Raw genomic sequence first — 12,123 nt, forward strand, 5'->3', positions numbered from 1 at the left:
CATTATAGACACAAAACGAAAGTCCAAAAGTGACATTGCAACAGAGAGGGTTAGGTAGTCGTGACAGCATGGCCACCAGAATGCAGGTTCTGTACCTTTCGATCCCTTTGATCCGAAAGGTGCTGGTTCAAAACCCAGGAGGGGTGTTGATGCTGCACCTTCACTTACACTGAACGGCACCAACAGAAATGACTCAGCTGTACAAATGAGTAAAACTGGATGATGAATCCATCTCTTAAAGACATATGCACAGCACCAAAGACAAATCAAAGGAAACAGTTTTTTAAATCCAAGAGAGCATTTCAAGAAATAAAACTGGTACTGATAATCTTGTGGGAACTATTACTGGAGCAACTGAAGGGGATATTAATCATCATCATCATCATCATCATCATCTGAACCGCTTGTCCCATACGGGGTCGCATCATGTCATACCAAAAAGCTTGATGATATTATGTTAAATCCACATTAGTCCACATTTCTCGCACTCTTATATATTTCTTTCTTGTCCACAATTAACGTGAGAGAATAATAATGTACCAGTTCACTGTCGCAACACACAGATAATTATTTAATTATTATTTAATCTGAATGACTACTCTTAGGTGTGCGCTCTTTCCGACAATGGCAGTGGATCACATCTGAGAAGCCCATGTTCCAGGGAACATGAAGAAACTGGGAGATGTGGGGACTCGGGGACAGGACAGGACCAGACAGTACAGGATGGGACGGGACGGGACGGGACCGGGCAGCCAGGATAGGACTGGACAGGATGGGACCGGAGAGGACAGGAGAGACTGCGATCAGAAGGACCCACAACTGCTCATCTAACCCCCTTACTTTCATAGCGCTGCTTGTCGCCTGAGTGGATTATTAGTTCATCGAGAGCAGGTGTGGAAATGTGAGGCGGGTGACCCGAAGTGCGGCCCCTGGCGGTCACTGGGAGGACTGCAGGTGCGGGTCTTCACATTCACCTCCCGGACGCTACTGAACTGAGTCCCGGTTATCTAACCACCGGAGGTCGCTCATACACTGCAGACGGCAAATGGAGTTAAAGGGGAGAGTTCTCTCTACATCTCCTGTGGACACCAACACCCGTCTGCAGTGTGTCTGGTCCAGTCAGTCAGTGTACTGTGAGGAGAGTGCAGTCATGTGAGTCTGCAGTCAGTGCAGTGTGAGGTCAGTGCAGTGTGTCCAGTCTGCTGTCAGTGCAGTGTTAGGTCAGTAGAGTCTGCAGTCAGTGCAGTGTGAGATCAGTGCAGTGTATCCAATCTGCAGTCAACGCAGCGTGTCCAGTGTGCAGTCAGTGCAGTGTGAGGTCAGTGCAGTGTGTCCAATCTGCAGTCAGTGCAGCGTGTCCAGTGTGCAGTCAGTGCAGTGTGAGATCAGTGCAGTGTGTCCAATCTGCAGTCAGTGCAGCGCGTCCAGTGTGCAGTCGGTGCAGTGTGAGGTCAGTGCAGTGTATCCAATCTGCAGTCAACGCAGCGTGTCCAGTCTGCTGTCAGTGCAGTGTTAGGTCAGTAGAGTCTGCAGTCAGTGCAGTGTATCCAATCTGCAGTCAACGCAGCGTGTCCAGTGTGCAGTCGGTGCAGTGTGAGGTCAGTGCAGTGTATCCAATCTGCAGTCAACGCAGTGTGTCCAGTCTGCAGTCAGTGCAGTGTGAGGTCAGTGCAGTGTGAAGTCAGTAGAGTCTGCAGTCAGTGTCAGTGTGAGATCAGTGCAGTGTGTCCAATCTGCAGTCAGTGCAGCGCGTCCAGTGTGCAGTCGGTGCAGTGTGAGGTCAGTACAGTCCGCAGTGTGTCCAGTCTGCTGTCGTCCGCTCGTCATGTCATCGGACACCTCGGTCCTGAAGTCAGCAGCGCCGCTCCTATAGAGCCGCAGCGCCGCAATTAGGGGATAATTTCTAGCCGCCGACTGGACTCTCCTCCTCCGTCAGACACCCGCCCGCCCGGCCGCCGCGGCTGAGTCTGACTCTGTCTCAGTCAGTGTCTGCGGGGAACGAAGGAGCGGAGCTCAGGACAGGAGCTCAGGAGCTCAGGAGCTCAGCACCTCTTCGGCCGGGAGCTCGGTCTTTCCCTTCGTCAGACTCAGACTCTCAGAGCCTTCGCCGTGTTTTGCGCTCCCGCTCCGTTTGCTGCGTGTGTGGTTACGGAGCGGCGTCGCCGTCGCGGGGGACCTTCCGCTGTCATCAAGCCGGGCTGCCGTGCCGTGCGGTGCGGGATGCGCCATGGCCACGCTCGTGTGCAGGGTCCAGTTCCTGGATGACACCGATCCGTTCAACAGCACCAGTTTCCCCGAGCCGACGAGACCTCCACAGTACACGTTCCGGGAGGACATTCCCCTCATCAACCAGATCGCCGGGGTCCACCGCCTCCTCAGAGCCCCGCACAAGGTTGGTAGCGCTCCGTCCGTCCGTCCGCTCGCAAACTTCCCGGCCCGGCGGGTGTGGGAGCAGGACCGGGAGGCAGCCGGGACTGGAGGGCAGCCGAACTTGTCGTTTTGCCACGAGCTGCCTGGGTGATACCGAGGGAGGGAGGGACACCCTGACACCCTGACACCCTGTTTGTTAACACGCGCATCCAATGTTTACCTCAAATTGCAGTGCGCGCTTTAAGTGCGCACTTGACAGCATGTTCTGCTATTGAGATGGATAGTCATTTGTACCGTGAAATCATGGGACATGGTGCTAAGACAGGGAGACAGGTTGATTCTGGGCCACAGTGGGATACATGGCGCTCCGTGGGGTACATGGCACACAGTGGAATACATGGTGTCCGGTGGGGTACATGGCACTTGGTGGGGTACATGGTGCATGGTGGGGTACATGGCACTTGGTGGTGTACATGGTGCGCAATGGAGTACATGGCACACAGTGGAGTATGGTATCCGGTGGGGTACATGGTGCATGGTGGGGTACATGGCACTTGGTGGTGTACATGGTGCGCAATGGGGTACATGGCACACAATGGAGTATATGGTGTCCGGTGGAGTACATGGCACTTGGTGGGGTACATGGTGCACAGTGGGGTACGTGACACAGCCCTGTATTTCTCTAGTACTTTTTAAAAGCAAAGAGGGAAATAGACTGAGAGAGGGATCCAGAAAGGGCGAATATTTGTTTTGCAGGCATGACGGTGTTTTTTGAGGTGGTTCAGTGTAACTGCCTCACGGTGCACTGCAGTACCAGCAGGAGCACACTCCTTCACTGTAGCAGGTGTTTGCAGAAGCTGGATGTTGCTGCATGTCCTTTCTGATTATCCACGTTCTAACGGAGGGCAGAATTGATATATGATGTGAAAATATTACCCTGTCAGTTTACTGTGTTCACAGAGACGGGAGGATGTGCAGTATGTGCGGCGTGTTGAGTATGGTCTGTCCCAGCCAGTCTCTTGGTGTTTGGGGGCACTGGAAAACACCACTCTGACGGCAGGTGTGACAGCGTGAGAGAAGACAGGAGTGTGAGGAGCAGGCTAAGGCTCTCTAGATTTTTCCAGCCCTCCCCCAGCACACCTGCCCTGCACATTTGTTAATATTGCGGTCCAGCAGGTTGCGTTGGTGGTAGGTTACAAGTTCCAGCGAGCGGTTCAGCTGCTGTAGACTTGGGATTGGCAGTCCATAGAATTCATAAAGTTACCAGTGTCTTCTTTATGTTTAATATATGGCTGGTCACAGGATGTAGTTCAAAATTTAGCAGGTCAGGACAAGACAGTTGCCCTAAGGTCATGTACCCTTGGCTTAGGTTATGTGATTTCATTCATGTGAGTCACCCTATTTCCTCTTGGAGTTGAAGGGCTCTAAAAGCGTGCTGTAGGTCAGATTAACGTGTGATCTAAATCTGGAACCCGGGCTACCGGCAGCCTGTCTGCACGGACGTGACGTCACTCTACCAATCACAGAAGCGCCAGGGAGACCCGCAAAATTCGGTGCAATAAAGGTAACCAAAGTGAAACCGAAAAAAGGCCACTTGTTGTACCCCTGAGTAGTAAGCACACACACACACACACACACACACTTTCTGAACTGCTCGTCCCATATGGGGTCGCAGGGAACCGGAGCCTACCCGGCAACACAGGGCGTAAGGCCGGAAGGGGAGGGGACACACCCAGGACAGGACGCCAGTCCGTCGCAAGGCACCCCAAGTGGGACTCGAACCCCAGACCTGCTGGAGAGCAGGACCCGGTCCAACCCACTGCACCACTGCACCCCCTACAGTAGTAAGCACTGAGGAAATATTATTCTCACACTGGGAAAAGTTTAACTTTTTTTATGTCTTCCAGCGTGCGTTTACTGAGTAAATTCAGGTAAAAAATCCCCCTGGGTCTCAACTGTTTTTGCACCGCCTGCACCACTGTTCTGTAGCACTTTTTGATTTGCACTTTTTAATGCTCCAACAGACAACGTGGCCAAAAAGTGTGGATTAGCAGTGATTGGTTCTAATCCACAGTGAGTCACTGCAGAGGAGGTTATGTAATCTGGATTTTGTACAACATCGCGGTTTGCCTGTGATGACTATTTCACTGTCTCAGTAACCATTTATAATATTGAATGGTGATATGACTGGAATCTGCTTTCACTTAGGTTGGCAGGGCTCTTCAGAATATAACATTGCCGTGGCAACCCTGAAATGTTGACTGCTCGGGAGCACACGTATAGTACATACATAAACCTGCCATATATTTTTCTCCGGCGGAGGGAATTTTTGTGGAAGATTTACAGCTGGCCTATGCCGGATTCTCTCAATCAATGTGATGTGGCTGCTGTAAAAACGCTGGAATAGGAAATGTTTTGAGTAGTTTTATCTCCTCCACGTGGCGCACCTACCTTCCACCTGCCAGCCTGCCTTAAATGGATGGATGTGGAATCACTCATTCTCCACAGCAGCACTGAATATTTATGGGTATTCTCCTGGAAGCGTTCGGAGTGTCTTGGGCGTCAGAACGGCATTAAAGAAGATCCTCGGAGCCACCTGTCTGAGTCTGTCAGAAACCTCTTCGCTCAGCCAGACACGCGCTCACACTCCTCGAAGCGTGGGTTATTGGGAACTATGGATCACGGCCCGCTGTGGACAGGCCGTTGCGTTCAGAAACAGCCGAGAAGGCACAGGGCTTAAGCGATACGCATGCACAATGTATGCAAGCACACAGAGCAACACTGAAGGAGATAACACGCAATCACCTGCACACACCCTCATACGTGAGTTATTTCAGTCGCTTTCTGCCCATTCTCCTACCAGCATGGGGCTGGTGCCATGTTCATGGCCAGTGGTCAGATGTGGTATAAATAGTGTTTTGCTCAGATGTCTGGTGTGGCGGGATCTGGGGAATATCCTTAATTGTTCTCACTGCATCTGCCCTTGTCGCTTAAGCCCCCCCATCCCCCACACATTTGCCCCTGTCTCTTACTGGTCCCCTTGTGTCTGCTTCCATTTTCCCCTGTATCCATCTGTGGACGCGTGTGAGCGTAGCGCACAAACACACATGGATATGAGGTTGCAGACATCAGACACCCTCAGTTTTTTCATTTTTCTTCATGCTATTTCATGAAAAGATGACAGACAATGGAAATTGGGAATTATGCTAAGTGCTGTAAAATATAGTTCCCTGGTGCTCTGTGATTGCAGCGGTACACTTGGTGATCTTCACGGCTGGGGCTCCTTCCTTGTCAGGGGTCTGTCTCCTTGCCCAGATTCTCCCCTCTGGTCGGCGGTACGGGGAGCGCAACTGCGGTCACTCCCATGCAGCGAGCACATTTCAAACAAGCTCCCACAAAAACGGCTTTGCATGCAAAATATGACCTTGACATAGATGCTCTTCCCAGGATGGGAGAGGATGATTGGCCTCCCATCAAAGAGGAATGCTGTAGCATCATCTGTACTGCCAGCCCTGTGATTTCAGCCTTTATTGTTTGAGTTTCTTTTGTACTTGTCCTGGCAGAACACAATTCCATTACCGAAAGCTAAAATAAACTCACTGTAGTTTAACCCAAAATTAGTTGAACCCGCAACTCCGAAATGTCGCTGTATGCCTCTCAGATTCCGACAGGTGTTAGTTGCAAGCATGTGATGATACCCGCTGTGAATATCGCACTGCTTCTTGCCCAGTAACCAGGGCAGCACCCTTTGGGCTACGCCGCAGCAGGGGACGGCGTGTAGGGTACGGTACGGCAGACACGGTGAATTACAGTGTTTATAACATGCATTTTCGGAGGCGTATTCTTAAGCCTCCCCAGCGTTTGGCTTCAATGGCCAATGGAGGTTTGGTTGGAGGCCGAGGCCAGGGAGCGGTCAGCGCTCCTGGACTGGACTGGTGACCGCAAGGTCAGGGGTTGGACATGTAGGTGGGGGCACAACCCTGCCGCCGTGAATCTGCTAACGCGGAAGCGAATGCGGGCAGCTGTGATCCGGGGGAACTGGCTGGGCAGGCGGCTCAGGGCTCCATGTGGAAACAGGCGGTCCAGCGTGGCACTCGCCTCCTCCTCCAGCCCCGGCCTGGCCGAGGGCTTGAGTTTTCACCTCAGGGAAAGAGCTGTACTTGTGGGCTGCTGGGTAATTACCGGTTGTGTTCCGCGACTTTAGTCCCTCTCTTTTTTTCCACTTCGGTTTTTTGTTTTTGATTCTCAATATGACTGGTAGTTTTCAAAGACAGAGGGAGGAAAAAATCATTGCCGTGTTTTTGTGTTCGCATTAGAGATGCAATAAGTCAAAAATTGCGAGTGACGCTTGCGGTGAAATATTGTTGCCGGTCGATATAGTATTGAAGCCAGAGTCCGTTTTTGACAGACATTCTAGTTGTAGGTGCAGAAGACTAATGATAGCCTGGACAGGTGTCCTACCTGCAAAGTTTCCTGGCTATTTTGTGGGGAGACAAACGTGTGGCAACGGCCACAAGCACCACTGAGGAACTGGACAAGGGTTAAGAAGCAGTGTTGTCACACACAGTAACTGCCCCCACCCAACACACACACACACACACACACACACACACACACACACACCTGTACGTCCCAATCTCCCCTTCTACACAGAACCTGGTCGCTCATACATTTGTGCTCCTCCCCGAATCCTGGTGTACTTTGACGGTCACGTATAGCATGCTGCGTCAAATTAGTGACGTTCCATCAGTTTGGGTGCAACACAGCAGTGTCTTCCATGAGTTTCGATATCTCCACTGTCTTATGAACATATTAAATTAAGCACTTTAACAGTGGTCCTGAGAAACCCCTGTAGTTTTGCTTCCAACCAGCCCCTTACTTAGTTTGATAGGGATTTTGCAGAATGATGATGTCAATGTTACCTTTGCAAACAAGTACAAGACAGAGATCAAGTAATCCGTTGTGTCGTTAAAGTCAATATCTTGATTCAGTTAATTTATAGACAAGAAACAGTAGTATAGATTCATACTTGACCTTTGTTTATGATTTATCCATCACTTAGTAGCCGCAATACATATTTGGTCTCGAAACCTTGTTCATGTAACATATGTTGGTGCGTAGAAACACTTAACGTGGAAATTTAGGCCACAGTGACATAATGTCATCAGAAAGGGGTTCCCGCACAGTTCACAATGGTGGTTTGGTGCGACTTGCCGAGGCTCAGTTAACGTGCTAACGTGCTAACCTGCGAACCGGAGGGTGGAACTCCCATTTTTCCTCTCTCCTACCCTCCAGTCACATACACGCTCAGTGCCTTTCCCTCGGGGGGGAGGAGGGGCATTGCTTAGCCCTTCTGAAGGAAATGACATGACAGTCTGGCTGTTATTCTAGCTGACCAGATGTTTTGCTCGCCGGCTCAAACAGCGTGCGACGTCAGGGAAAAGCAGAGCTTTTCTAAGGGATCAAAAGCGGCGTGTTCCTTAATGTCTTTACCATGCTAACGAGTTGCTTTCCCTCCCTTTTTAATTCCATTTGTTTGTGGGGCCAGAGACTGCCTTTAAACTCAGCCCACGTGTACGGGAAAACAAGAGATTTTCATTTCAAGAATGACTTTAATAGGTAGGGACACATTTCACATTTAACAGTGCTTAATTGCTGTTTGTAATTATCTCTGATGTATTAGAACCACGTAAAACATCTGCGTTAGGTCTGTTGATATAATAGCTGTAGTTTTATCCTTGTTGTGTGTTTCTAGTTTATGCAATGCTTTATAAAATTCTTTCTATTTTTACATAGCTTTTTTCATTTGAAATTAAAAAGGGAAGGGAAATAAATCACTGTGATGTAACTATCCTGTTTAGCCAGCATCCCCTGCTGCCTCTGTAAGTATTAGATATGGTGGTCAAAGTTGGTGGTGTTTTCACATACTTTTCCCATGTTTGGTCCATCTGGTTCGTGCACTGGCGCTGGTGCTGGGCCAAATTTGGCCCTTTCTGGAGGCGTTGGTCTGCAGTCTTCCTCTTGGGTACTCTCTTGGGTACTGCATGTTGCCCTGTGGGCACACACTTCATATCCATGCAAAAAATTTTTTCAGAAATCCAGAAGTTCTCCTGCCCTCCACTTGCACTGACTTAACTAAATACTGCTGAAAAGCACCAGTGACTCATAGCAGCTTATTTACAGTTATGAATTTAGCTGACACTTTCCTCCAAAGAAATTTACCATGTTAAGGTATTTACAATTATTTTCCCATTTATACAGCTGGGTAATTTAGAGTAAGTGCCTTGCCCAAGGGTACTACATCTGGAGGTGGGATTCAAACCTGCAACCTTTGGGTCCAAAGGCTGCAGCTCTACCCAGTACACTACCAGCTTATGAAAGAAAATATTTGCAGTACAGGAAAGCACTCAATATTCTGATATGAAGTCTCTGCTGGTGCACTGTAGCAAGATCTTACAGCCAGAGCTTACAACCCATTTGTCCTCTACGCAAAACGTTGGTCTGCCTTTATAATGGCATTTTCGCATGTCACTTGTGGAAATAGGTGTTTTGCTTGAGCTAGTATAAGAGATCAGGGAGGAGAAACAGCACATGGGGAGCTGAAGTGGAGTTGGGCATGCCAGACTGAAGGTTTTCAGTTGCCAAGCGATGAGGGAGGCTTTTTCTGTGAGAGAGAGTGGAGTGCTTGAGAGTGGGTTCAGTTCCGTGTCGGAGACCTTTGGTCTGTGTGATGGCTTGTGTTCCTCAGCCAAAGGAGCACGGCTGACTCCATGCCCTTCTCGGTTAGAAAGTGGCAGCTCAGTTAAAAATGGATTTTGGAAACATCAGGAAAGAAAAATACACACACATTGGCTGAAGCTGCTTGTCCCGAGGGGGTGTCACGGTGAGCTGGAGCCTAACCTGGCAACACAGGGTACAAGGCTGGAGGGGGAGGGGACACACCCAGGATGGGACTCCAGTCCATTGCAAGGCACCCCAAGCAGGACTCGAAGCCCAGACCCCCAAGAGAGCAGGATCTGGTCACCGCGCCATCGCCCCCCCGGAAAGTAAAATGAAAAACGGGAAATAATAGAGACTTTTCCCCATTTCACAAGTTTACACGACTAGAATGGAAAACTGTATTGTACAAGCGTGTCCATATGCTAACTGGCAATAATGTAGCACAGCTGACTCCAGGATCCCTGTTTCTTTTAATGATGTTCTTTCAGCAGACTGTGCGCGCTCGTACCTGGATGTGTATTGGCACAGACGGGCACTGCCAGTTACGCCACCTGCCTGCTCCCTTTATTCTGTGGGAATGTTGTTCAGGAAGAAGGAACTCCTCCAAGGAGTTCATCAGGCAGCCCTCAGTCTAGCCACACACTCTTTCATTTGCTCTCCCTTTCTATTTCCTTGTCTCCGTCTATTTGTCTCTCTTTCTTTTTTACTCTTTCACTTAATTTTTTTCCGCCTCTCTGTTTCTCTTACCTCTCTCTCATTCTCCCTTTTTTTCCTTCTGTCTCCCTCTCTTTCTCTAAATTGGCTCCCTCTCTCTGTCCTTCTCACCCCCCTCCAGCCCAACCCTTGGGCGGTGCTGACGGCCGTGGTTAAGCATTCCGGCTGGGGAATGTACCGCAGATATGCCAGAGCAGAGTCCTGGTGTCCCACTGGGGCTCAGTCCAATTTGTAAGGATTTTCACATTGCTTTGAAATCAGCCCTTGTGTCCCCCTCCCCTGGGTTAACCAAGAATGAGGCAGCATGGAGTACAGTAGGTAAATCTGCAAAGAAAGTGGTGGGATTATAGGCATCATGTAGTGATGGTGTGGAAAGCACTATAAAGTTAAGGTTACCTCCACACACTGTAATAACACCTGTTGCCACATCTGGGTTGACCGCTGTATAACTTACTTTTTTAAATACATATATGTGACCTCACATCCGAGCAGCTGTATCTGTACAAGTATAGCTGAGTCAACACATCTTAGCGTCCATAAAAGAGCAACCATGTTCTTAATATACATATTTTTTGCACCTGCCTGATTGCCAAACACGGGTTTCACCGGGTCCGGCTCTTCGGTGGGTCTGGGGTTCAAGTCCCGCTTGGGGTGCCTTGTGATGGGCTGGCGTCCTACCCTGGGTGTGTCCCCTCCCCCCTCCAGCCTTGCGCCCTGTGTTGCCGGGTTAGGCTCCAGTTCGCTGTGACCCCACTTGGGACAAGCGCTTTAGATAATGTGTGTGTGTGTGTGTGTGTGTGTGTGTGTGTGTGCGCTTGCCAAACATACATAATTTGGTATGACAATTTCCGTGAGGATCAAAATGTATCCCTCATCTCCCAGAACGAAACCAAACAAATATTCACCTGGCCTGTGACAATTCAAAGCTGGCCATGTGCTATCACCAGTACTTCAAGGTGAAGTGTAGTTACCTGGACGTAGGACTGAACACAGCAAACAGAAATGTTCAGTGGAATTTTTCTAAAGGCGTTTGACCTGTGGGGCCATATAAGCTGCAGGATATTGGCAGAGTGACAAATTGCAAGTAAAAATGGAGAAAAAAGAAATACTGCATGCATCTGTAAAACTGCAGCTGTACAAGTAGATTCAAACATAAAATATAAAACTATTGTACTCGCTATATAAAATTCAGCTGCGAAGCCTCAGCTGTACAAACAGGTTATGGACCGAAATATAAAAATTGAGCATTTTTCTGAGCTGAGAGGAGTGTGAAAATACCGTGAATTGATGGGGAGGTGGAATGGGGAATATGAACGGCGCTGTGAAACGTGTCTCCCTCCCGCCGGCAGCTCGATGACTGCGCCTTGCAGCTCTCCCACAATGGAACCTACCTGGACCTGGAGTCCACCCTGGCAGAGCAGCGGGATGAGCTGGAGGGCTTTCAGGAGGATACGGGGTAAGTTGTTCTTTCTGAACTTCATAGCTGCCTCCTCGTCTCTCATCCCTTGTGATGGGTCTTTCATTTTCCTCACCTTCTTGACAGCACACATTACCGCTATCATGATTTTTGTGTCACTGTTGGCCTCATAGTGGTTTAAGACCAAAAGAGGATTCATAAATCAAATTTAAAAAGTATATTATGCCCTGCCTTTCAGTGTGTGTTCAGACATGCTTGTCTGTATGCGTGTGTGTGATGGAATGCTTATGTCACCTTGTTTAGATTTATCCATCACATACTGATCCGTATCTGTTTATTGAGCATGTTGTTTTAGGCACTACATTTGAACACTCCGCGGGGCACCCTGGACACACGCGTGACGTGTGACTTTATCAGGTTCCATCCGTGCATGAGTGTGATGTGAGAATAGGCCGCACCTTGTTTGCGGTGGAAAAGAACAGATCTACAAGCCAGATCTGGACGTGACGGACTTGAGCACCGTGCATCAGAAACCGCCTTGGCATCTTTCTGGAGTGCATTGAATCGTGATTGTTTATGCTTTTGGTGTGATAAAAGACATCTCCTATGGGAAGAACACAGAAATCTAGTTTGTTGTAGCTAACTGGAACTCGAATGTGAAGAGATCGGCTGGTTTAATTACTTCAGATCCTGGCAAGGAGGGGCGAAGCAGGAGCTGGCTGAAGTGTTGGGATGGCATGAGCTCTGTGATGAGGCTACCTGCTGAGGCTCTGTGGTGAAGCTCCATGATGAGACACTGCGGTGAAGCTCCATGGTCGGTCTTTCTTGTAAGACACTTTAATGAGTACCGTAACAAGGCTTTGCTGTAAAGCTCCTTGGCAGTTGTTCTTATTGAGGATGTT

General features: G+C 49.2%; 1 protein-coding gene across 4 annotated transcripts in view; it reads left to right on the forward strand.

Annotated features, from left to right (window-relative positions):
• Positions 1–1,387: 1,387 nt before the first annotated feature.
• The window catches only part of fhod3a (formin homology 2 domain containing 3a), a 98,606-nt gene continuing 87,870 nt past the window's right edge, over positions 1,388–12,123 (forward strand). For 2 of the 4 annotated variants that reach the window (XM_018750449.2, XM_018750450.2), the window contains exons 1-2: positions 1,719–2,392; positions 11,154–11,260. In XM_018750449.2, coding sequence (XP_018605965.1) covers positions 2,228–2,392; positions 11,154–11,260 — 272 coding nt within the window. In that variant the 5' untranslated portion in view covers positions 1,719–2,227. Of the gene's footprint in view, positions 1,451–1,533; positions 1,599–1,718; positions 2,393–11,153; positions 11,261–12,123 lie in introns of those variants that run through there. The other 2 variants (XM_029248231.1, XM_029248232.1) reach the window with 2 other exon arrangements.

The sequence above is a fragment of the Scleropages formosus genome, chromosome 23, assembly GCF_900964775.1.
Source record: "Scleropages formosus chromosome 23, fSclFor1.1, whole genome shotgun sequence".
Taxonomy (NCBI): domain Eukaryota; kingdom Metazoa; phylum Chordata; class Actinopteri; order Osteoglossiformes; family Osteoglossidae; genus Scleropages; species Scleropages formosus.